This window comes from Nothobranchius furzeri, chromosome 5 (genome assembly GCF_043380555.1).
Source record: "Nothobranchius furzeri strain GRZ-AD chromosome 5, NfurGRZ-RIMD1, whole genome shotgun sequence".
Classification (NCBI taxonomy): Eukaryota; Metazoa; Chordata; class Actinopteri; order Cyprinodontiformes; family Nothobranchiidae; genus Nothobranchius; species Nothobranchius furzeri.
Genome location: NC_091745.1, coordinates 82,730,657 through 82,755,101, shown reverse-complemented (window position 1 = coordinate 82,755,101; position 24,445 = coordinate 82,730,657). Strand labels below are relative to the sequence as shown.

General features: G+C 46.7%; 1 protein-coding gene across 1 annotated transcript in view; it reads right to left on the bottom strand.

Moving 5' to 3' along the window:
- kif13a (kinesin family member 13A) overlaps nucleotides 1–24,445 on the bottom strand; it is a 218,133-nt gene that overhangs the window by 60,389 nt on the left and 133,299 nt on the right. Inside the window, exons 11-14 of the mRNA XM_070551279.1 lie at nucleotides 24,117–24,329; nucleotides 23,933–24,043; nucleotides 23,724–23,858; nucleotides 117–247 (exon numbers count right to left, since the gene is read on the bottom strand). Of these exons, the coding sequence (XP_070407380.1) occupies nucleotides 117–247; nucleotides 23,724–23,858; nucleotides 23,933–24,043; nucleotides 24,117–24,329 (590 nt within the window). The remainder of the gene's footprint in view (nucleotides 1–116; nucleotides 248–23,723; nucleotides 23,859–23,932; nucleotides 24,044–24,116; nucleotides 24,330–24,445) is intronic.

Genomic DNA, 24,445 nt, shown 5'->3' with positions numbered 1-24,445 from the left:
TAAGATTCCTATGCAGTGAAGTCATGTGAAACTCCAAAGTCCAGTCATCCATGAACGAGGCAGATAGGCAGACACATGCAGACCGGACTTTCATTATTTGTTGTTTAACGACTCACCTGCCGTTCCCTACAGGAATCAAGATGACATCACCATCTGGGCACAGCTCCAGGATGCAGTGCTCTGGTTGGATCCCAATCCCAAAGAGCTGGATGTCCTGAGACATGTCGGCTCCCACATGTGTGTGCTCCTACACACAGGTGGATGAGACAATGATTAAACTATACTGATGCATTTAAATATAATTAATTTCAAATGTTCTAACTGAAAAAGAAAATTTGAAGCCATTTTAGAACAGAACAGAATAAATAAAACCTTCTCAGAATCAGAATCAACTATGTTGCCAATGCACCAGCGTCCAGCAGCATAGAAATTTGTCTCCGCAGCACAATCCAACCAAGGTTAAACACACAACATGTAGACAAAACAGGTTGCAGGAAGGCCAGAAGAGCAGCCATACATCTTTTATTTCCAGCCACCATTGTAGACACTTCCCTTTAGTTCTCTAAGACAGAACATTTTTGAGCTTTTGATTTTCATGAAACTTCCCAAACTTAACAAAAGTATGCCTCAGTTATTGAACAAACATTCTGAAAGGATGTTTCAGCCCATTTTACAAGACTGTAGTCAATCCTGACTGATATGCAGGGCCAGATTAACACTTTGTTGTACCCTGGGCAACAATACTGTATTGGTTCCTGGAGGGGAACTGTAATTGTCAATTGTTTTATACTTGCGGAGGGGGGCTGGGATGGGAATATGGGATCTATGGGGCCATTTTAATCTGTGAAGCACTTTGAGTTGCATTTTTCTTTTGTATGAAAAGTGCTATATAAATAAAGTTGATTTGATTTGATTTGAATATTCAAGGGCCCCATCATCACGACCCAAGGATCACCATAATATGGTCACATACAGAATATTTTACTGTAATATGCAGTAAATATACTCAATACTTGAATGCCTGGCATCATGTAACCCGCTCAGGGTAACCTTTGACCCACCTCGTGTGGACTGACCAATGAGGAGAGGGTCTTAACTTGAGGCCCTCTGTTCATTGGTCAGTCTGCATGAGACTGACTCTCAACTGACATTCAAAGTCATAGGCAGCGAAGTCTTATGTAAATATTTAGCATATTTATTGCAAAATCTCATTTTTCTGCTTTAGTGCTGCAACAAGTCGAGAACGCAGCGGCGCGTCTGGTCTTCAATCAGCCAAAAAGAGCACACGTCACCCCTCTGTTCATTGAGCTCCACTGGCTACCGCTAGCAGCACGCATCAAATTCAAATAGCTAACAGTAGCATACAAAGTCCGAGATGGTACGGCTCCCATCTACCTGAATCCTCTTGCAAAGGCTTACGTCTCGGCCCGGCCGCTCCGGTCAACACAGGATCGTCGGCTAGCAGTGCCTACACCACGCTCAGGACAATCCAGACTCTTCTCATGCATCGTTCCACAAATGTGGAATGACCTTCCAAGCTCTACCAGAACAGCGGCTTCCTTTTCATTTTTCAAGAAACTCCTGAAGACCCTGCTCTTCAGAGAGCATCTTCTTAACTAGCACCCTCCCTGCACCCGTCCCCCCTCTCTACTGTCCACTCCTTGTTACCTACTCTCCATGACTGATGTCAATGTTGTTGTTGTTAGCCTCAAGGACAACATGCCGATTATCACTTGTAAGTCGCTTTGGACAAAGCGTCTGCTAAATACATAAACATAAACAAGGTTTTATTAATAATAAATTATTATACCTTTTGTTTTACTACAGCATCGGTACGCTTCCTGTGCACAGATTATTAAGGATGCTTGTTTCAGCTGTGAGATTAGACGATAGGATCAATGAAAAAATAAGTTGTCACACACTCCATGGAAACTTTCAGAGAATCCACAAATAGTGGCTTTCAAATAGTTTTGTTATTTTTTGCAGGTTTAGAAAAGCAGCAGATGAGACAGCATGTCTGATAATTTAGTTTTTCATCTGATAATATTAGAACATGTCTGTAATATCTGAGGGGCTTTTATAAACACCATATAACTAACACTACTGGAGAGGGTATGGATTACACAGAGGCTTCTGGGGAGCCCAGTTATAGGGGTGGGGGGTGTTCTGTTTTGCCTTGGCCCCCAAAATGTCTTGAAACGGCCCTGGGTGTGTGACTGAGTGTTGAAGGTGATCTGAATTGTATCAGATGTATAAATATTACATGTGTGTAACTTATTGCTTTATACAGGTAAAAACGTGTAGTGGAGATAAATCTACCTACATTTCACTTTTTAACACTTTGTTTTCTTGTTTTTATTTAACTATATTTTCCTGTCCTGTCTGTCTCTCATCTTCCTGCATCTCCTCTAAACTCTTCAGAAAAACTGCTGCCTGGATTCTTACTTTTTCACCTCATCAGTTACTTCAAAGATCTCCTGACCGCAAAGCGGAGAGCGCGTTTCGATGCTGCGTCAGTGAGGTGAAATCACCGCTGCACAGGTGCTCCGCAGTAGCAGAGCGCTTCAGGCACAAATAAGACAGAAAGTAGAGAACATGTGCGGACATGAACGATCGTGTGCTAATTATAGTTTTTTGGTTGCGCCACTTTGAGAATGGACCATGCGCTGGAAGCAGCAGCCTGGAGCGCTGCACACCAACGATCATCGCTATATGTGCTCTCTGCCCAGAAGAGTCCATAAATGATGTAATATATGTAGAAAACTTTTTTTCCGGCTCCCCTGGATGTGCAGGATATCCAGCTCCCCCATTATTCGATTCCTGCTCCTGGATGAAAAACCGGACATTTTCATCAATACAAGAACCCCCAGTCTGGACGCCCGGGACAGAGAGTGAAAAGTGTACATGTCCGGGGAAAAGAGGACGTATCACCCTAGTTTAATATAAAGCGGGAGATAACAGATATTTTGCTCGTGCCCTTGCTGCCCTGGGTCTGGGCCCTTTAGAGTTCGTGGACCCCTGGGCATTTGCCCAGTTGCTCATATGGTTAATCCAGCCTTGCTGATATGCCAGACTGGACTACAGAGGCCAGACAATCTGAACTAATCTCTTTTTTCCAAACTGAAGTTGTTTAAACAGCTGACTATGGTACTAATAAAATAAGTGACATTTTTTTCTAACTGAAACTGTTATTGAACTGACAAAGATGGACTGAAATATTGTCAAACTATTCCTGCTGTAAGCCGTACTTTTCACCAAATGTGTATAATATCCACAAAGTGATATACACAGTTGATCAAAGCCGTTATATTCGATGGGCGTGTTTCCAGCGGCCACATCCCAGAAGCTTTGTCTTGCGTTACTCATTACATTTACGCTTTGGGTCTATTTTCAGCTCTTAGAGGTATTCAATTCCGGTCCTGTAGGGCTGGTATACATCACGTTTGTAGCGTTATTAAGATCCTATTGTCTGCCCTTAACAGCTGCCCCTTCACACAGTAACATCGCCAAGGTCGGATAGTGGTTTCAGTATGTTTACATTCCAGGAGAAGAGACAGAAGAAGAGAAGAACGAATTCCATTAATTAATCAAAGTACTTTATTCGTGATAAAGCTAATCAGAGCATATGTTGATCATTAATAATCAGGTGAATGATCTGTGAAATAAAGATGTCATGAGTTATGTGTTTAATGAATAAACAGGACTGCACCAGACAGACTGATCTACATTACCATGGAAACGCATGACACATTGTTCTCAACCAATCAGAACTTTCGTCTGTGGTAGGGCAGAATCTGGGTTGTTTAATGAAGTTGTCCAATCTGGTTTACTAAGATTTGTAAACAACTAGGGGATATAAAACAAGGCAACGCCATTTTATACTCAGTTCCATTTTAACCTCAGCTCTGTTCGATCTGAGCTCCAAAGGAGTTACATCATACTCTCAACGTAGTTTTCAACCAGCTCTCGATCCATCATCGCCAAAAGAGAAGTACAGCCTGGCCAGATGTACTTTCTACTTTAAGCTGAGAACTGTCAAGCTGGAGATTTCCGTCGTTTGAACAAGACAACGTTCCTTCAAAATAAGAGTGAACTCGCTGACGCCTGCCGCTGCTACCGGAGTCGACCCACAGACGGGCTCTGTAGTGCTGCGACCGCTGTTCCACCAGCTCCAGTACATCCGAGGGTCCGAGAACCTGGCATTTCCTGATCTACACGGGAGGCTCCACAGGGTACGTGGTTACGGCAAAATGGCGGCTCATGTCATCAGCTTCTGAAGCCTCGTGGTAGCCTAGTCATAACAACCAGATTCGCTACGCCAGCCTAGAGATTCTGAACAAAACACACACCCACACACCAACACTATAACATTCAAATCCATATGCATTCATCATTGAGATAGTCCTGGTAGATTGTAAGAATTTATAATTATAGAAATTAAAGATTCTTAAACGATCCCAGCTCTCTTTTCTTGTCTCTCAGTCAATACAAAGTGTTTAAGTAAACTCCCTGATGATAAAAACAACCACTTCTGATTATAATATTTAGATCTAATTGTAGTGTATAAATATACAAACTACAGATCACTACATTTGGCGAGCCTAGCCTGATATCTGCACAGTTTACTACACTTTGTGCCGATTTTGAGACATGTTTGGGATTTTTTTTTGTTCAGTGTGAGTTCAGAGAAAAAAGGAAAAGTGAGCTTTTCCTCATTCAGCTAGGGAGACAGCTTTTATCTTGAAGGGGGGGTTGCACATTCATCACCCTCCAAAGGAGGCGCTGTTTCATCAAAATACCTTAAAGCTGACGTGCACTAGCGGCCATTTTGAGGCCTACATATGAAGGTATATTTTTCCTGTCTTGGTACGTTGAAAACTGTCTGTTTTATTATTTGTCGCTGTGTTTGTGACACTGTGTGCACATATTTGTAAAATCGGAGATAGATTTATCCCCGTCGGAAGTTACTTCTGTTCCGAAGGCGTCTGATCCGTGCCTATCCTTTCCCGGTAACCTCGCAAGCATAATAGTTAGCTTAACTTGCTAATATTATTCGCTGTAAGCCGACGTTAGACACCGAAGAGCGATTCTGCACCCCAGAGTGCGGACGCTAAAGTCCCTATATTACCTCGTCGCTAAGGCACGTTTGGTTAATCGGGCATTTTTGTTCTGGTCGCTCCAGACACTCGCTAGCATTAGCCGAAGAGCTAACTAGTCACCCCGGTTTAGACTCGGGTACGCGTCCCGATCAGCTGTCAAACTGTTCCGACGCAGCAATTCTGCGTCCTAAAATCCGCTAAACCTTCCGGTACAAAGTACAGTCGGTTCAATTAGCAGTGGTTCTTGTCAAACGCTCCGGTGTGTAGAATCATGAGAATTTGCTACAGGGATAACCGCCGAGTGACGGACAGCGCATGCGCAATGATCCGCCATCTTAGGTAACCCGACACGTAGCTCGATCGGCCATCTTGGGTAGGTCAAAAGAGAATATTTTTAGCATTACTAAACGATTTTGCCCCAAATATTCATTCAAAAGCCAAGCTTCCCTGTAACTAATTCTTTAATTAGTCTACAGGTAAGGTTGTTTCTGGAAGAATTAGTAAATTAAAGAACTCATTACTAATTTGGAAGATGGGCTCAGAGGAAATGATGCAATTACCATCCCAACTTCAGGCGGCGATGCAAAGCGCTCTCCTACCGATGATGCTAAGTGCTTTCCTGCCGATGATGACTGAGATGAGGAACATGATGAACATGTTCAGCAATTTTCAGCAGGACGTCGAGGGCGTCAAACATTTTGTGCGTGATTTTCAGGCGACACGGGCAGCAACCCCGTGTTTGGCCGAGAAGCCGCCAGATGCGACGAAGATGCTGCAGGCTGATGTTTTCACAGGTTCTGACTCGCAGGAAAACAACAACACCTCAAAGGAAAGCAACAACACCTCACCGGTCGTTCCATCCGTGGCGATGTTAGGCGATGCACCCATGGACGACTACCCCGGTACCGCTATCGCCGTGACTGACAAAGTTTTGCTCGCACCTCTGGTCGTGAGGAAGGGGTCTGATAGGCCCACAGTAGAGGTCACTGTACATCAGGGACATCGCTGTGTCGCGTTACTAGACACAGGTGCGGACATTACGCTCATGAGCGGAGGTTTTTACAACAGCATGTGCGACAAAAGGGGGGAGGGCCTCTCACCCCCCCCCCCCACACACACACACACACACACTCATTCCAGGCTCGATGATTTTCACTGATTTTGGTGGCGCTCCAGCAACCGCGTCTTCGCAGACTGCGATGAACATCTCGATAGGGGCCATGTCCTTAAAAACACCCCGTGTACATCGATGAAAACATGCCCATTCCCATGCTCATAGGGTTGGACTGTCTCCAACGCCTTAACTCTAAAATCAGCTACAAGTCCGGACAAATGTTTGCGTGTGTGAGGAAGCCTAAGCCGTACAAACCGCCGCTTAACAAGGACTTCCGCTACTCTGTGGCCAGTCTTTCGGGTGAGGCCGCGACTACGGGCTCACCACCACGCTCAAAACCACTGGGAAAGCCCCCTGAAGTTCTGTCCCAGATTGAGAATGTAATAGACCAAGCAGATGCTCTCACCAACGAGGTCGAGCGAGACAAACTACGACAACTTTTGCTAAAGTACAAGGGTTTTCTTTCACTTGACTCCTTGGACTGTGGTCTAACCACTATCCATGAAGTCCGGATTCCTACAAGGCCAGATGCACCGCCGAACTTTGTGCGGCAATACAAGATTCCCCTGGCGTCCCAAGGACCAATCCAGGAAATCATTGACAGCCTCTTGGCTAACGGGATCATTCGACCCTGCAACAGCACCTACTCGGCTCCGTTGTGGCCGGTACAGAAGCCTAATGGTAAGTGGCGACTAACCATTGACTACCGGCAACTCAACAAACAGGTTCCCTTGTCTAGGTGGCCTATGGCACACCTGGAGCAGGAGCTTCCAAGAGTGAAAGATGCTAAGTACTTTTCCACACTTGACATTGCGTCCGTATTTTGGACAATTCCCGCCCACGAATTGGACCAACACAAACTTGCCTTCTCCTTTGCCAACCGGCAGTACACCTTCACTCGGTGTCCTTTTGGTTATTCCAACTCACCTGCTGAGTTCAACATCTTCTTGAACAAAGCCTGCCCCGATGCTCGAGAGCGAGGGACCCTCATCTATGTCGACGACATTCTTATTCGTAAGCGTACATTAGATGACCACCTGTCCGAGCTGGACCATGTCATGGGTCAGCTCGCGGCAGCAGGTGCAAAGATCTCTCTCGCCAAAGGACAGTGGTGCAGGTCGCAAGTTCAGTACGTTGGCCTCCTGGTGGGACCACAGGGAGTGCAGCCTCGACTTGGCAGAATTCAGGGCATTGCCACCATCACACCTCCGACAAACGTCTCCAAACTTCGGAGCTTCTTGGGGGTCTGCAACTACTCGTGTCAGTTCGTGGAACATTACGCTGACATAGCACGACCTCTGACTAATCTGTTGAAGAAGGATGTGGCATTCGAGTGGGCAGAGCTGCACCAGCAGGCCATGGATGACCTGAAGGCCGCGATGTGCTCGGCTCCGTGCTTGGCGCTCCCCGACTGTGACAAGGAGTTCCACCTTGAGGTTGGTTTCTCGGCTCACTGTTTGAGTGCTGGTCTCTACCAAGTTCATGACTGCGACAGGCGTGTGGTAGCCTATGCTAGTAAGCTCTTGTCTGGGCCTGAGTTGAAGTACTCTGACTGTGAAAAAGCTTTGCTTTCCACCATGTGGGCAGTTAAGTACTTTGCGAACTACATTTTCGCTCCCAAAACGGGTGGCAATAAGGGGAAGCTGGCTAAGAAACTTTTGCCCAAATGGTCGGGTCCATTCCTGATAACAGATAAGATCTCTCCGGTCGTGTATCAGATCAAGATCGCCGGCAAAAACAAGGCGCCAGTCTACAAATGGGTACACAGGGATCATATCAAACTGCACAAGGGTTCCGCAGATTTGGCCGATGCCGACAACAACAATCTACCGACTTCAAAAGGGGGGTGATAAATACGTCCCGTTGGTTCCACAGATTTCTATCTCAGGTTACACAAATTTGTTTGTTTGTGAGTGTGCATGGTTGTCTTTCATGTTATACGTCACGTGCACACTTAGGGTGTGTTGAGACGGACGTGCTGTGGGCTCCTGGAGTCAGGTAAACAGCCAGGTAACAGTGAGTGGGTTAGGCCACATAGTACTGTTGTCCAAAATTTAGTTGTTTTTTTTTATCTTTACTAATCACAATTCCTTATGGGTACATTAACATGACAGTGATTACTAACTACTGATTTACATTTTAGTACTGATTTACATTTCTGTTTTTTATAGTATCTTTGACAGGTTGATTTAAATGTGAATGTTATGATTATCAACGTTGATTTACCTTACAGGGCTATAACCAATTTTGCCCCTATCCTGACAGCGTGTATTTCCAGTGAGGCTTCACTGATACCAGTTAGGGTTCTTTCATTTTCTGCTTTTCGCATCATCCTTTTTGCATCTCACACAGAGAGGGTTGCATACATTTCTTCACTTAATGGGTAATTCACATAAAACTTACACATAGTACAACAGGTACTCATAGAGTTAGGTTTTTATTTCTTTGATGACATGAAACACAATTTTGTTGTGTCTACATTGAAGTGCCTGCACTGTGCTCTCTCTCCTCTGCTGAGCTCGTGAGGATCCTGCTTCATGGGGGTGGATCCGTGACTCGTCATCTGCATCGACTACTCCTGGGTGGTGCTCCGTCTCGTTGGCCTTGGATGACCGTGGGTCCAGCGTGGCTGCTGGGACACCTCATTCGTTGGGATTACTGTCTACTGCTCTTCCCTTTTTCTGGAATACGATAAGTACTGTTGCCAAGTCGTTTTATATTTGGAATATTACCCTGCCAGTGGATACAAGGATCAATTGTCTATCTGGCATACTCGTGGATATACACAAGATTTTCTCCTGCTTTGCATTTTTGCCCGTGAGGATATAAAGCTGCTGTTGCTTTAATTATGGCTTCCATGGGGAATAGTTAATAACCTGCTGACTTGTGTTCTTCCTGAGGCGTGTGCAAGACTGTTCTTCAGCGTGGGGTTCGTACCTCACCACAGTTGGCTGTTCCAGTGGGATCGCATCCTGTCGGTTGTCCAGGTTCTTCATAACTTGGGTTTGTTCAACGACCAAGTGGTCTCTTGCAGGACCATATTGACCTTGAAAAGGGGGCTGTGTAGCGTTATTAAGTTCCTATTGTCTGCCCTTAACAGCTGCCCCTTCACACAGTAACATCGCCAAGGTCGGATGCTGGTTTCAGTATGTTTACATTCCAGGAGAAGAGACAGAAGAAGAGAAGAAGAACGCTTTCCATTAATTAATCAAAGTACTTTATTCGTGATAAAGCTAATCAGAGCATATGTTGATCATTAATAATCAGGTGAATGATCTGTGAAATAAAGATGTCATGAGTTATGTGTTTAATGAATAAACAGGACTGCACCAGGCAGACTGATCTACATTACCATGGAAACGCATGACACATTGTTCTCAACCAATCAGAACTTTCGTCTGTGGTAGGGTAGAATCTGGGTTGTTTAATGAAGTTGTCCAATCCAGTTTACTAAGATTTGTAAACAACTAGGGGATATAAAACAAGGCAACGCCATTTTATACTCAGTTCCATTTTAACCTCAGCTCTGTTCGATCTGAGCTCCAAAGGAGTTACATCATACTCTCAACGTAGTTTTCAACCAGCTCTCGATCCATCACCGCCAAAAGAGAAGTACAGCCTGGCCAGATGTACTTTCTACTTTAAGCTGAGAACTGTCAAGCTGGAGATTTCCGTCGTTTGAACAACAAGACGACGTTCCTTCAAAATAAGAGTGAACTCGCTGACGCCTGCCGCTGCTACCGGAGTCGACCCACAGACGGGCTTTGTAGTGCTGCGACCGCTGTTCCACCAGCTCCAGTACATCCGAGGGTCAGAGGACCTGGAATTTCCTGATCTACATGGGAGGCTCCACAGGGTACGTGGTTACGGCAAAATGGAGGCTCATGTCATCAGCTTCTGAAGCCTCGTGGTAGCCTAGTCATAACAACCAGATTCGCTACGCCAGCCTAGAGATTCTGAACAACACACACACACACACACACACCAACACTGTAACATTCAAATCCATATGCATTCATCATTGAGATAGTCCTGGTAGATTGTAAGAATTTATAATTATAGAAATTAAAGATTCTTAAACGATCCCAACTCTCTCTTTTCTTGTCTCTCAGTCAATACAAAGTGTTTAAGTAAACTCCCTGATGATAAAAACAACCACTTCTGATTATAATATTTAGATCTAATTGTAGTGTATAAATATACAAACTACAGATCACTACACGTTTTAGTGGCTTCTCTGCTCCAACACACTTGATTCAGTGATTGAATCATCTGTGCAGCAGCACTTCAGGCTGCGCAGAAGCCTGTTAATCACCTGCTGATTAAACTCAGGTGTGCTGAAACAGAGCTAAAGCTAAAACGTACTAGACACCGTCCCTCCAGGCCCAGAATTGAATTCCCATGCCCTATGCTTTCAGAATACATAAAACTCAGCAATTCAGATCAGGCCCAGCACTAAAACACAAGAGCGGTGTCAAACATATTGCAACTTTCAAAATAAAAGACACATGCAAATTTCCAGGTTTTAAAGGTGCAGTAAGTAAGAATAAAGTAAGATTTCTACAGTTTAATAATCACAAAACAGTCTAATGTCTCAATCGTGTTAGAAGGAAGGCTATGCTGAAACATATTTCATTCTCAGCCAGCTGTGGGTTGTTGGGTTGGCTCCTTTCAAAATAAAGGAGGGAGGGACATAGATACTGTTCACCATTAGTGAGTCTGAGGTTGCTGTGTTACCTGTGAGCTAACGCTACAGTGCCAACATTTGTAGAAAGAAGAAGAAGAAAATATAATTTCTATATATGTAATGTGACTACAGCCAGCAAAAAGCTCTAGTGTTGTTTAAAGAACCAAAGCCAATAAACAGGAGTGGCCCAAAAGTTATTTCTTCTACCTCTAAGAAGCTTCGGCATCTTTTTGTTTTACCCATCGGGTAAAGAAGGCTAGAGGCTAACATTGGGCGAACAATGCTAACGGTGAATTAGAAGCAAAATATCGGCTATAAAATGTTCCCTAGCCTTGTCACCGGGAAGAATAAGCCATAACATTCCTCGCCCCCTCCCTTATGTGCTAGAAGCTACAAGGTCTCATGAAGAAGTCGAGACTTTACTCTTTTGATAAAGCGATTCTTATTTTGTATCATAAAATGGTTTCTTTCAATCCACATGTTGTTCACAATCATATTCTGTGTTGCGTACAATGAATGTTCTATCTAAAGTGATTTAATAATTAATTAATCAACATAAATATTTATTACTTCATGACTTATTTCAGATCTTAAAGGAGACAGAGAATGAAGTTAATCAGCAATCTAAAACTGCTTTAATCCTCTAAAAAGCATAAAACATTTTATTTTGGCTTTCATCTGTCCCAGTGTCACACCCTGTCCTATTTCCCCATTCTGTGCAGTCCTGTGTCTCCTGATTGCTCCCACCTGCCTCTCGTTTTCCATTCACCCAAGCTCCCAGCCCTCATGTATTTAAACCCTCTCAGTTCTGTGTGTCTTGTCGGTTCATTGTTTCCATGTCCTGCGTGCTCTGTGTGAATAAAGACACCTTAAATATTCCAGTTTGCCTGCCTGCTTTTTCCCCTGCATGTGGATCCTCACCTCCGGCTTAACTCACCTGCGCACGTGACAGAATGAACCGACCTGACGAAGGATCCAGCGGGGAAGTTCTCCACTGGGAGTACCTGCTCCGATGGCTCACACCATCCAGTTTCTCCTCTTCCAACGCCGCCACGGCGCCGACGCCGCCATCAAGCCTCGGCGATCCTCTCCACCCTCACGGAGTCAGATGGGAGGTTGAACTGGGAGACGCAGCCGGACCGATCCTGCTATGTGGGCACCAGGCTGGCTGTGTGCTCCCCCAGCGTTGGTCCACAGCACCAGGAAGGAACCCAGGCTCCACCAACACCTCCAGCCCTGGAACGGCACCACAGGCTCACCGCCACCCCGGCTCTGCGCGCCAGCTTGGACTCGCCCCCAGTCAGGTCAGCGGCCCCGCCTCCGGTTCAGCCAGTACCTCCTTCATCTGCTGGACCAAGCCTGCAGCCCAACGGACGGAGCTCGCCGGCCTCCAAGCGAAGCTAGGTCGACTCCGCCAACTCATTAGCCTCCAGGAGTTCCAGCTGGACACCCTATCCCCCTGTATCTCCAGGTGAGGGTTTCCGTCCAGCCAGCGGACACGCCTCCGGTCCAGTCAGCAGCTCCCTCATCTCCAGGCCAAAGGACCGAGCCGGCAGCCCATCCAACAGAGCTCGTCAGTCTCCGAGCTGAGCTGGTGCGGCTCCGTCAGATCCACAGCCTCCAGGAGTTTCAGCTGGACACCCTAACCTCCCTGATTTTCCAGGAGACGTCACTAGTCCAGTCAGCGGCACCGCCCCCACTCCAGTCAGCGGCACAGTCACCAGTCCAGTCAGCTGCACCGCCCCCCGTCCAGTCCGTCCAGTCAGCGGCACTGCCCCCGTCCAGTCAGCGGCACCTCCCCAGTCCAGTCACCAACACCTCCCCCACTTCGGTCAGCGGCACCGTCACCAGTCCAGTCAGCAGCACCGTCACCAGTCCAGTCAGCTGCACCGTCACCAGTCCAGTCAGCGGCACTGCCACCAGTCCAGTCATCGCCAGGTCCTGTGCCTCCAGTCCAGGAGGCTCCGCCCATGGCCCAGCCTGTCCAAGAGGTTCTGCACACAGCCCAGCCAGTCCAGGAGGCTCCGCCCTCGGCCCAGCCTGTCCAGTCAGCGCCTAGTCCCGCGCCTCCAGTCCAGTCAGTACCAAGTCCGGCGCCTCCAGTCCAGTCGTCAGCGCAACGTCTGGCGCCTCCAGTCCAGTCGTCAGCGCAATATCCGGCACCTCCAGTCCAGTCGTCAGCGCCTAGTCCGGCGCCTCCAGTCCAGTCAGTGCCTAGTCCGGCACCTCCAGTCCAGTCGTCAGCGCTACGTCCGGTGCCTCCAGTCCAGTTGGCGGCCCCTCCTGCAGCAGCTCTGGCGCCTCCCCCGCAGTGGATTCGCCTCCACTCAAGTCGACGCCCAGTCCGGTGCCTCCAGTCCTGTCAGCGCCCGGTCCGGCGCCTCCAGCCAAGTCGAAGCCCCCAGCCAAGTTGACGCCTCCAGCCCCGTCAGCGCCCAGTCCTGTCCTGTCCACTCCAGTCGGGGCCAGGTCCGGCGCCTCCCCTCAACTCGACGCCTCCAGCCAAGTCGACGCCTCCGGCGCGTTCCCTCAAGTCTGCACCCCTTTCAAGTCTGCGCTTCCACTCAAGTCTGCGCCTCCAGCACCTCCACTCCAGTCAACTCCTTCGCTCCAGCCGGCTCCACTCCAGTCAACTCCTCCTCTCCAGCTGGCTCAACTGCAGTCAACTCCTCCACTCAAGTCGGCTCCACTCCAGTCAACTCCTCCGTTCCAGCCGGCTCCACTACGGTCAACTCCTCCAGTCGGCGCCTTCAGCACCTCCACTCCGGTCCCCGCCTCCTGCCAAGTCGGCGGCTCCCCCTGCAGCGGCTCCAACTGCAGTCACCGCTGGCCCTGCCCTCGCCAGACGCCGGTGTTGCCACTCCCCACATGCCAAAGACAGTGGCAAGCTGAAACACACTGAACTGGCTTATGTGAGTAAAATCAGCCAGAAGACAGGAGCCCAGCTGCACAACAAGCATCCAAGCTGAGGGTCACAGAAGGGTCACAGGGACAAGAGGACAGAACTGGGCAAAAGGTCAGGAAGCAGGCTGGCTCCACCCCTGGATCCACCTCTGGCGGGAAAAGAAGGACTGGAATAGAGTGAAGACAGCCCCATTGGATCGAGAAGCCCTCTCAGGAATGCTGAAGGAGACCAACAATTTGCTACAAACATGATGATTTATGACCTGTGCCTTCATGTAGAATGCTGCATGTATTGATAATGACACCAGATGTTTTGTGTTGAGCTAAAAAGTGTGTATCTGGTAAATGACCCCATGACCTTACTGTCATGAGATAATGATATATGTGACTTTTACCTCGTCTAAGCTGGCCCAAGAAGGGTATAAAAGAGCAGCTCTGAGCAGAGCTGTGACACAGAAGTTGGGGCAGACGACAAGAAGAGACAGAGCAGATTCTAGGCATAGAGGAGGTCATCCTCCGTCCTCTGGACGCAACCTGGGGCTACGGAGTGAAGATTTAAATATTAGATACCGGGCTATCCGACGTAGAACTGTCTTCTAGGCTAATAAAAGCTTGTGCACTAAGGGCCTAATAAGCTTATAACCTTGGAGTGAAAACCGCACCAATTTCTCTAAAAGGAAAGAAATTTGGGAGAACGGACGATTAACTTAAAAAGGTATAAAGAAATTACGGCTTTCCGACGCAAGAAAAGCCAAGGATAAACTAGGCAAAAATAAAAAGAAATAAAAGAATAAGAATAAAAAACAAGGCGTAGAAATGAATTAAAAAAAAATAAAAATAAGAAAAACTTTTAACCAGCCATGGCAGATAGATCTTTAACGGTAAAACCGGAGAATATCCTCCTTAATGTGAGATTTGTAACCGGAGAAATAGCGACATTTCAAGGTGAGCCGCAAAGTATCTTAGCAATATCCTGTAATCGGAGCTTTCAGAATGAAGCAGGAACAGCTCGGAGCAGTGGCTGAGCGCCGTCCGAATGCTGAAACACAAGTGAGAGGAATAACATCACTGAAGAAATTACTTGATTAAACGTCATGGCTGGATCAAAATCTAGTAAAGAAATGATATGTGAGAATTTGTATAGTATAGGAACAAGGGTTTTGCTGTTCACTTATGCTGACTTCAAGAATGGAGGATGGTCGGCTGCTATCCGGGTTCCAGGGCTTAGGTGTGTTCACCTGGGCCCAAAGTTTACCCTTCTGGCAGTCGATGAGGGGAGCTAGACGTTCAAGCAGGTCCTGACCAATGAGAAGTGGTTCAGTGTCTAGCTGGCAGACATAAAACGGGTGAACCAGAGTCATGTCTTGGAAGGTGATGTCCAGCCATGCCCGGTGAGTGATACACTCCAGGGTCTGGGTGTAGCTGGTGATTTTCAGGTCACAAGGTTCTACCTGGACTGGTTTCCCGAGCGACCGCATGGCGTCGGACACTCGATGGAACAGTGTGAAGCACATCAGGGTGATTTCTGAGCCGGTATCCAGCAGAGCATCAACCTGTATGCATCCACCTACGTTGGTGCTACAGTACAAACGGCGAGCATGATCATGGTTTGTTAAGTCACCAAGGAACTTCAGAAATTTAGTATCAGGTTTCTCTGGGGGGTAGATTTCAGGAGACTCCTGTGATCTACCAGTAGTGTTCCCCCAGCTGATCAGGTAGGTCCTGGCCTCTCTGGGGGGTTGAGCCATGCCTAGTCATGCGGACGGTGGCTCTGGGTCTGGCTTCTTAGAAGAAGACTTTGGTGCAGGGGTCTCTTCTGCAGATCTCAGCTGTTCCTTCTGTTTAGCTAGGAACTGCTGAAGCATCTCCTGGAGGTCGGCTTTGGTCAGGGACTCATCCGCGGACTCGCGTTCGGGACTTACCTGTTGGCGGCGCTCCTTAAACTTTCCTTTGGTCCGACCTGCCTGCCGTCGGTTTTGGTTGGGCCACTTCCTGTCTGATTGTCCAGACCTAGGTGGCTGCCAATTAGCACCCCCCTTCCCCTGTTGAGGGAATTGGGACTGCTCTCGTGGTTTAGCGGGTCTAGGCTTAGCAGATTTTGGCTTAGTGGGTGGAGCTTCTGTGCCTTCGAGCTCCAAACACGGCTCGGCGTCGGGAGCTAGGTGCATGACGCTGTGATGTGCGTCAGGCTTTTGGGGCTTCCCGCCTGCTTCCCAGGCCTGTTGGGCGTACCTCCTAATCTCCTGAGTTGTCAGTTTTTTCATCCTACAACACACATTGAGACTTCGGAGCGAATACACTCGTGCAGGTTGTGAATGAAAAGGGATCTGAAGGCAGGGTCTTCCTCGAGCCCAGGGCCGTTTCGACCTTGGAAATAAGCACTTTTGAGTCGGCGATAATACTCTCTGGGGGGTTCGTTCCTCCCGTGTTTGATGGAGAAGGCCCCCATTGTAGCTGACGCAGAGTCTGCATACGTGGCATATTCATCTCTCAACGCTCGGCAGAGCGAGGAGTACCGATCTCGAATGTCAGGTGGTAGAGTTTCCATGAAACCATGCACCGTTCTAGATGTGGTTTTCCAAATTAGCTTGAGCTTTTCCCTTGAAGAGGGTGATGGAAGATCAAGCAGACAATGTTCTATCTCCCTGAGATAATCATCAACGTTGGATTCACTGGTGTTAGGATCAAAGCTTCTATGTCTTTAGCTAGCGATTCAATTTGACGTACACGGAGCCCTGACTCACGGTACGGCGCATCATCCTCTGACTCTGACCCACGGTCTGTCTCAGAGGGCGCTGGAATCCCAATGTTGACTCCTGGGGCCCAAATCGGGGTCCGGCATGCTGTGGCGGGCTGCTGGCACGTCACGTGGGTGTCTTGGGAGGTCCTCCTCCCGGGGCACGTCTGCGTAGTGCAGCCTGCGTCTTCCAACTGGGGCTTCTGCATAATACGCTCTGTCCGGGTACGGACTGGCGTAGGATGCTTTGTCCTGCAGCTGGTTACCGGCATGCCGAATACCGGAGTAGCTAGGATGGGTGGATGGTTGAGGTGCAGGTTGGGGTGCATAACCCCAATCGGCACCTTGCACCCTTCGTGGACTGGGGGAGCGGTCTAAATAGAGGTGCCGCTCAGCTGGTCGACTTCTCACTGATTGAAAAGGCCGTGAAGATGAGGGTGGTGGTCCAACCTGGGGTTCGAGGGCGAACTGCCCTCGGCCCCTAGGTGGTCCTGAATGCCCTATACTGTGTGTAGGGAATGGGGCCGAAGGTTGGGACGGATAAGCGTCATCTCTCCCCTGCGGCGTGCGTCCGTCCAGAGAGTCCCACACCACATACTGTCGATTATCGTATGGAGATGTATCAGGAGGTAGGCTACCAGGTACCTTGAAAAGAGGTGGTCTACCTTTACTGCGGGACAGCTGTCCCTCGCTTCCTTGGGTGGTGGAAACCAATTGCTCTTTGGCGATCGTCCTGGGCGGAGCCTGGTTGGCTTTGCCGGCTTGCTTCCGTACCGGTGTGGGAGAGGACTCTGGCTCAGCCACAGAGTCATGGTGTTCCCCCCCTTCCCACTGTCTGTTGTCATCAGCAGAGGGGGGCGGGGTCTTCTCCCCATCTTCCCCAGAATCTGTGCTGGTGTCGTCTTCCTCCTCGTCATCCTTCTGCCTTCCATTCTGCTGCGTTTCAGCTAGCATGCTCTGGAGCTTCATGATCTCTCGATCATGTTGGAGTCCTCTCTGATAGAGGATCAGGGCTAACTTAGCCAAGGACACCTGGATTGGAACATTACCATCCGGGTTTTCTATTGGATCAATTACAGCGTCAAGCTGTTCTTCAGTGAAATCCCTAGAAGGGTAGTCGGGTTCTCGAGCAACCGCGACCAGTTTGGACAGGAATCGTCCAGAAAGTAGGCCAGGTTCATATTCGTGGGCCGCAGCGCAACCTGGTTGCTGGGAGTTGGTCAGTTCACTACTCTGTCCCTCCATTTTAACAACCGAACCAAAAATAGCCTAGTAGAGCTTCTGCAGATAGCTCAAAGCTGCACCTTTTTGGGCAGCAACTGCTAGCTTTGTAGCAGAAAAACACTAAATTAACCTTTGTGCGCACAGGTTTTAGCGTTTTAAGATTGCACGGAATGCCGTGACTAACGCCTAAAATACTATTCCTTTCAGTATTTTAGCAAAAGCTGGTGCGTTGCCGTAGCAACGTCTTACAACACTTGCAGTGTTAAATGTGCTAGTTATTCCTTCAGAATATTAGCAAACAGGGTGTTATCAGTCTTTGAGTGAAGGTTTCAGTTAGTTATAATAGCCACTGTGAGTTAAAGTCGCTAAATTAGCAGTTAATTTTAGCCTAAAAGGGTTAGTCAGAATCACTTACATACTGCACCTTTAATGAGGAACTGAATTTTAACCTAAAAGGTTAGCCAGATTTTATTACATGTTGCACCTTTAAAGAAGCACTGAGTTACTGGTGAGAGTTCAATGCAGCTTCCTGCTCAGCGAAATCAGCACCACTCTGTTGCTGGTTCAAGACTAAACAACTTATTATTTTAATTCAAGCTAAAGATTTATTTGTTTGTTTGTGCCGGATAGAAATCTCTGTGTATCCCGCCTCACACGGGGCACCAATTAATGTTGGGGTTATTAGGTAGCGAACATTTAGTAAGCTCCTACTTACTTTTGGATTCTTCAATAAATGCTGTAAATATGGGAATATTTACTGATTTATTAATTAATTAAGATATTTTCAGATATCTCCGGGGCACTACCCCGTTCTACCGGGGAAAAATTGAATCCAAAACTCTTATCAGTCTTTCTTGAAGTTCGTAGAATCCTAGGTGCAGAAACTTCGCATTGACACAACAAATCTACTGGAGACAAAAATCTGAATTTTATAACATTTAATTAAACAATTTGTCAAATGAATAAACAATGAAATAAATGAATAATAACCATGTGATATAATTGAAGATGGATGTGTTTGTGTGTGATGGAGGATGTATGAATGGGGTCCTTTGTTCTCACAAAGGAGTGGTGTGTGTGTGCGTGTGTATGGATTCAAAATGGAGTCTTGAATACAAGATGGCTGACCCCTTTGTCTGGCTAAAGTGTGGGTGGCAACTTGCACTTTAACTTCCAAAGCACTTAGAATCAGAAGTAACTTAACCTTAAAATCACTCAAAACACTTCAAAATGGTCATGAAACAACACAAAAGGTTAATCCTGAATTAATATCTGATAAGTTTGTCAGCTTGGCCACAGCTAACAGACACAACCCAGATATTTAAACAATGATCAATAAGCAGTTTATTCTTTATCAAAAATGACCCGATGGACGTATTTGGGAACCAAAAGAGAAACTCGTCTGGTAATTTGAAGCAATAGCGCGGTTTTATTGCTTATTCTACACTATAAAGGAAACGGGAGAAAGAAGAAGGAGAGAGAAGACGAGTTTTCTGATCACCAGAACAGCGAGGCGTCCCACCCTGTTTGATTTGACGGTTCTCCGTGGTTTCTCCGCAGTTCGGCGTCGTCCGTCGGTTTGATGCTTTCCCCGCTGTTTTCCGCGTTCTCCGTGAGCCTGATGGGCTTGTAGCTTAGTTTTCCAGCGGTTTCGTGAGCTCCTTTTGAGCACTTAGACCTTGCGCGTGCTCAAGTGAGTCGGAGCGTACACCGAGCATGTCCTTACCGCCAGTTATCCTGGGCAAAAGAACGGAGTTTCTTTGTCTTTGTTAATGATTTATAGCCTGAGCTCGCGGGAAAACTCCATGGGCTCCCGCACATGCGCAGAACGTGTTTCTGGTATTAGGCGGTGACGTCATCACAATGCTTCCGTGTGCAAAGCATCATGGGAAATGAAGTTTCTTGGCGCTGATGTGATTATTTGCTTTTCAGAGCAATTTAGCACAGTCTTTTGGAGAAAATTACCGCAGCAATTTCTCACGAGGGCATACCCTCAACACCCCGGAGGTCTGGGGATCGAATCCCGCCCGGGCCCTCATTTATCCACCTTGCCACAGTTACTTGCCACACTTCATAATTTTTAGCGCAAGCTTCCCACCAGAAGCTGCTAGCAGAGTTAGCTTGTTGTTGTTCAGGTGTGTGAGGAGAATATTTGGAGCTCTGCAGTAAAAATGTCTTCACTTCAGTCTGGAGGGAGAGCGTCTCTGCTTGAAGGAGGAGTTTGTCGGGTTTCCTGTTATGTGGAAGCCACAGTTCAGTCTCTGAGCGTCCAGCTGAACTTGAGTGAAATGGATGTCCGGTGTCTGAAGGTTTGTGTGTCCGCACTGCAGTTTATGGTCCCCTGGCTAGATTTTTCTCGCATGGGGGATGTTGCCAGTCCCCACATGCCAAAGCCAGTGGCAAGCTGAAACACACTGAACTGGCTTATGCGAGTAAAATCAGCCAGAAGACAGGAGCCCAGCTGCACAACAAGCATCCAAGCTGAGGGTCACAGAAGGGTCGCAGGGACAAGGGGACAGAACTGGGCAAAAGGTCAGGAAGCAGACTGGCTCCACCTCTGGCTCCACCCCTGGATCCACCTCTGGCGGGAAAAGAAGGACTGGAATAGAGTGAAGACAGCCCCATTGGATCGAGAAGCCCTCTCAGGAATGCTGAAGGAGACCGACAATTTGCTACAAACATGATGATTTATGACCTGTGCCCTCATGTAGAATGCTGCATGTATTGATAATGACACAAGATGTTTTGTGTTGAGCTAAAAAGTGTGTATCTGGTAAATGACCCCATGACCTTACTGTCATGAGATAATGATATATGTGACTTTTACCTCGTCTAAGCTGGCCCAGGAAGGGTATAAAAGAGCAGCTCTGAGCAGAGCTGTGACACAGAAGTTGGGGCAGACGACAAGAAGAGACAGAGCAGATTCTAGGCATAGAGGAGGTCATCCTCCGTCCTCTGGACGGAGGATGACAAAGGAAGACACGTTTTGGGGCAGTCGACTGAGACAGAAGGAGCTGTAGCTCGAAGACAGAGTTGGTGTAAATCAACTCCTTATTTCTTAGTTAATCATTAGAACTAATTCCTCCTTGGGGGAAGCAGTTAGTTTTATATTTACTCATTTTTGTATTTTTTAATCTTGTAATAAACTTTTTGGAAAGAGATCCACATTCCTGATTCTTTCAGGTTTTCTCTAAGGCTTAAAGGTGGGAGCCCTGACCATATTGCACAGAGATAAGCATATTAATTATAGGTTCCTGAATCATCAGGATTTGCTTTACGGTTTGTGACAGATTAATATAAAGAAACCTTAAGATAAAAGGAGCTTGTCTCCTTCCTCACCCGCGAGTAACGAGATGTCTTAAGGATGATAAAACCAAAACATTAGAGGTTAATTTTGGCTCCGATTCGCAAGTGTGAAAAAGTCTCTATCAGCGCTGGAAGGTTGGATTAATTAGATAAATTGATAAATCTATGTTAGTCTGATCAACTAACAAGAATCATTTTATAGTTACCAACCATCCACATAAGCTGATAGGGGCGCAAATTAATCCAAATAACCCAAATAATTGCCAGCCGGGCCGGCTTCTCGCTGGGCTTCATCCCTAGTATCTAAACCAAAGATAATGAGATTGATTAAAAAGAAGTGAGCTATTACAAAGGGACAAGTCTTGCATATCATTTCACCTTTAAAATAGAAGTTATGATTCTAACTTAAGAAGTCCAGACCAGGGTCTAGTACGATAAAACTCACCGACATCCCCACCGAACCCTGAAAGATGCACAGTCTCATAAGTTCTAACGGAACTGGGTTTTAACGGAACCGACAAATGGGACGTGCACGCGACACCGGCTCCCCAGAGCCCGTCGCTATCTCCTCCTCTGCCCCAGATGCCGGCCCCCCAGAGCCCGTCGCGGTTTCCTCCTGTGTCCCAGACGCCGGCTCCCTAGACTCAGTTGCCGTCTCCTCCTGTGTCCCAGATGCAGGCCCCCTAGACTCTGTCTAGACCTGCGTTGGGCGTCCGGTGCCACCCCTTAGAGGGGGGGGACATGGTAATCAGGTTAAGGTTAACTGCACTCACACGTCTTTGTTCCATAACACCAGAGCTTTCCATCTTGAGAGGGCGTGTTCCGAGGTATGTTAAATCTACATGTCAAAATCTAATTCGTTAGAATAAGATTACCGGCCATCTCTTAAAACCTAACTCCTCAGTTCAAGTTCAGTTCTTGAGCTCACCAAATTCTCTCCGTGGCAACGAGAGTCCAGAGGATCGAGTCAGCCGTTCGAAACCTCTACTAAAGCTTTTCTGTCATGCCGATGGAATTGCTTCAATAGAAACGCCATCTGCAACAAGCTGACGCTATGAGATTCCTTCAGAATCTGCTCAGACACATCCACCTCAGCTGAAGACCCCCTGGACGCGACTACGACAGGACACAGCGACGAAGAGATGCTGGAAAAGGATAACTGCCTCAATCACCTGCACCCAATCTCCAACATGGTTTCACGGTCAAAGGATCAGAAGGACTTTTCTGGGACAAGATCAGCTCCCTGACAATTGGACAACCACCTCATGGAAGGACCCTGACGTCTTCCTATTGAGAAGTTGAACAGTACGCTCACATCCCGAACTCCATTATTGCACTCCGGACCCGGACTTCAAGGTACTCATCAAGTGAGACTGAAACCATCCTGATCAACTGAAGAGGACTCTGACCTTCCAAACTAATCTCCAACCGAGACTCCCAGCCCACGGACAAACCCTTGATGAAGAACGATGGATTTGCCTCAGCTCTGCCATAGTTAGAGCTACATAAATTAATATTACATGTTCATTTTCCCTCATTCACAGGAAGAGTCGTCTGCAACTTGAAGCTTTAAGTTAAATTCACCTGATGTTTCAATAAACTCAACTGATGTTTTCTGTGTATTATTTGGTTTTGCTAACCCTTCCCAACCTCTTTACAGGGACTGCTATAAATTATAGAACTGTTGCATTGCAGTAAATTCACTTAAATATGTATGAAATAGCTTTTCTTAAGTTTATGATGGTGTTGATTTAACTGATTTCCATTATCTCACTTGTATTTCTATAAAATGCTGTTTGATGCCATCTTGTTTTATTATTTTATTTGTTCTTTGTTACTTATTTGTTCTTTGTGTGTTGCTTACTTTATGTTTGGTTATCCTATTCGGATCAACAGGAGGGATTATGTTATGGAAATCTTATATTTCATTACTTTAGTCTTATTAACAGATCTATTAACTGAATGTCCTGAAAGCATTCACACACACGCACACACACATTCTTGTCCTCCCACACACACTCTCTCTCTCTCTCTCTCTCTCTCTCTCTCTCTCTCTCTCTCTCTCTCTCTCTCTCTCTCTCTCTCTCTCTCTCTCTCTCTCTCTCTCTCTCTCTCTCTCTCTCTCTCTCTCTCTCTCTCTCTCTCTCTCTCTCTCTCTCTCTCTCTCTCTCTCTCTCTCTCTCTCTCTCTCTCTCTCTCTCTCTCTCTCATGATCCACTCCCATTCCTTTCTTATCTTTTCCTTTAAATAAAGTCTCTCTCTCTCATGATCCACTCCCATTCCTTTCTTATCTTTTCCTTTAAATAAAGTCTGTGACCAGATGTTCGGGGCATTTACCCCGCACACTTGCCACTAAGTCATGATTTGGTTGTATGTCTTTCTCATTGTTTCTTGTCCCTTTTCTCTTCAACTCCAGGAAATGGTTTATTGATAAACATATTGATAAAATCCCTAACAAGGGGTGAGAGAGTGATTGCAAAAACCAAATTTGACCACAGAATGCCATCTTACTTTATTACACATTGCACCTTTAACTAGGAAAAAATATGTCATTACCTACGTTTTTGTAAAGATTGAGATTTAAAATGAGAATATTATCAAGGGGATAATATTAAGAGGAACCATTGTTATACATAGTAGAAGCTAATTTACCTTCAGATAATAAACCAGCAGCTCGTTTAAGGCAGGGTCAGCATTTAGGTTGACTAGGAAACACTTATCTTCACCCAATTTGATCCCTGAAGTCTCCAAAGAGATGCCCATACTCTCCAGTTGCTTCTGCCGCTCCTGTAAACACAGATAATAACAGTGTAGATCAATTCATGTTTTTACGTTCTGAAGCTTTCCTGAATTGTGTTTACAGCAGCAATCTCTTCTGTCTTCCTTAGCTTCTCCTCCCAGGTCACCGTCATCTCCTGAATGAGTTTTTCTGATTCCTGCAGTTTCTCCTTCAGCTCAGGAGCCTTCATGGCCTGAAGTGAGAGAAGAATTCATCATCAGATTTATTTCTGTTAAATCTGGTTATAACTGTGTTGTTGTACTTACCTCAGCCTGAGAGAGCTGAACTTTAAGCTTCTCCACCTCCTCCCTGAGCTCTCTGATGATCCGAGCATTGGGGTCTTCGTTCACCATGGCGTGGTTGATGATCCTCTTGGCCCTGTCGGCATAACGCAGTGTGGACAGAGTCTCCTCATAGTTATCAGCTGCTGGACTCACTGTGGCGATCATGGCCGTCTTGCTGTTTCCACCGAGGTTGTCCTAATGTCAAAGTCAAATATTGATGTCAAAATTTCAGCTCTTCTTCTGTATGCTCCTGATGCAGACATAGGAAGCAAGTAACTTCTTAAAGAATACGTAGACAACTCCTTTGCTAT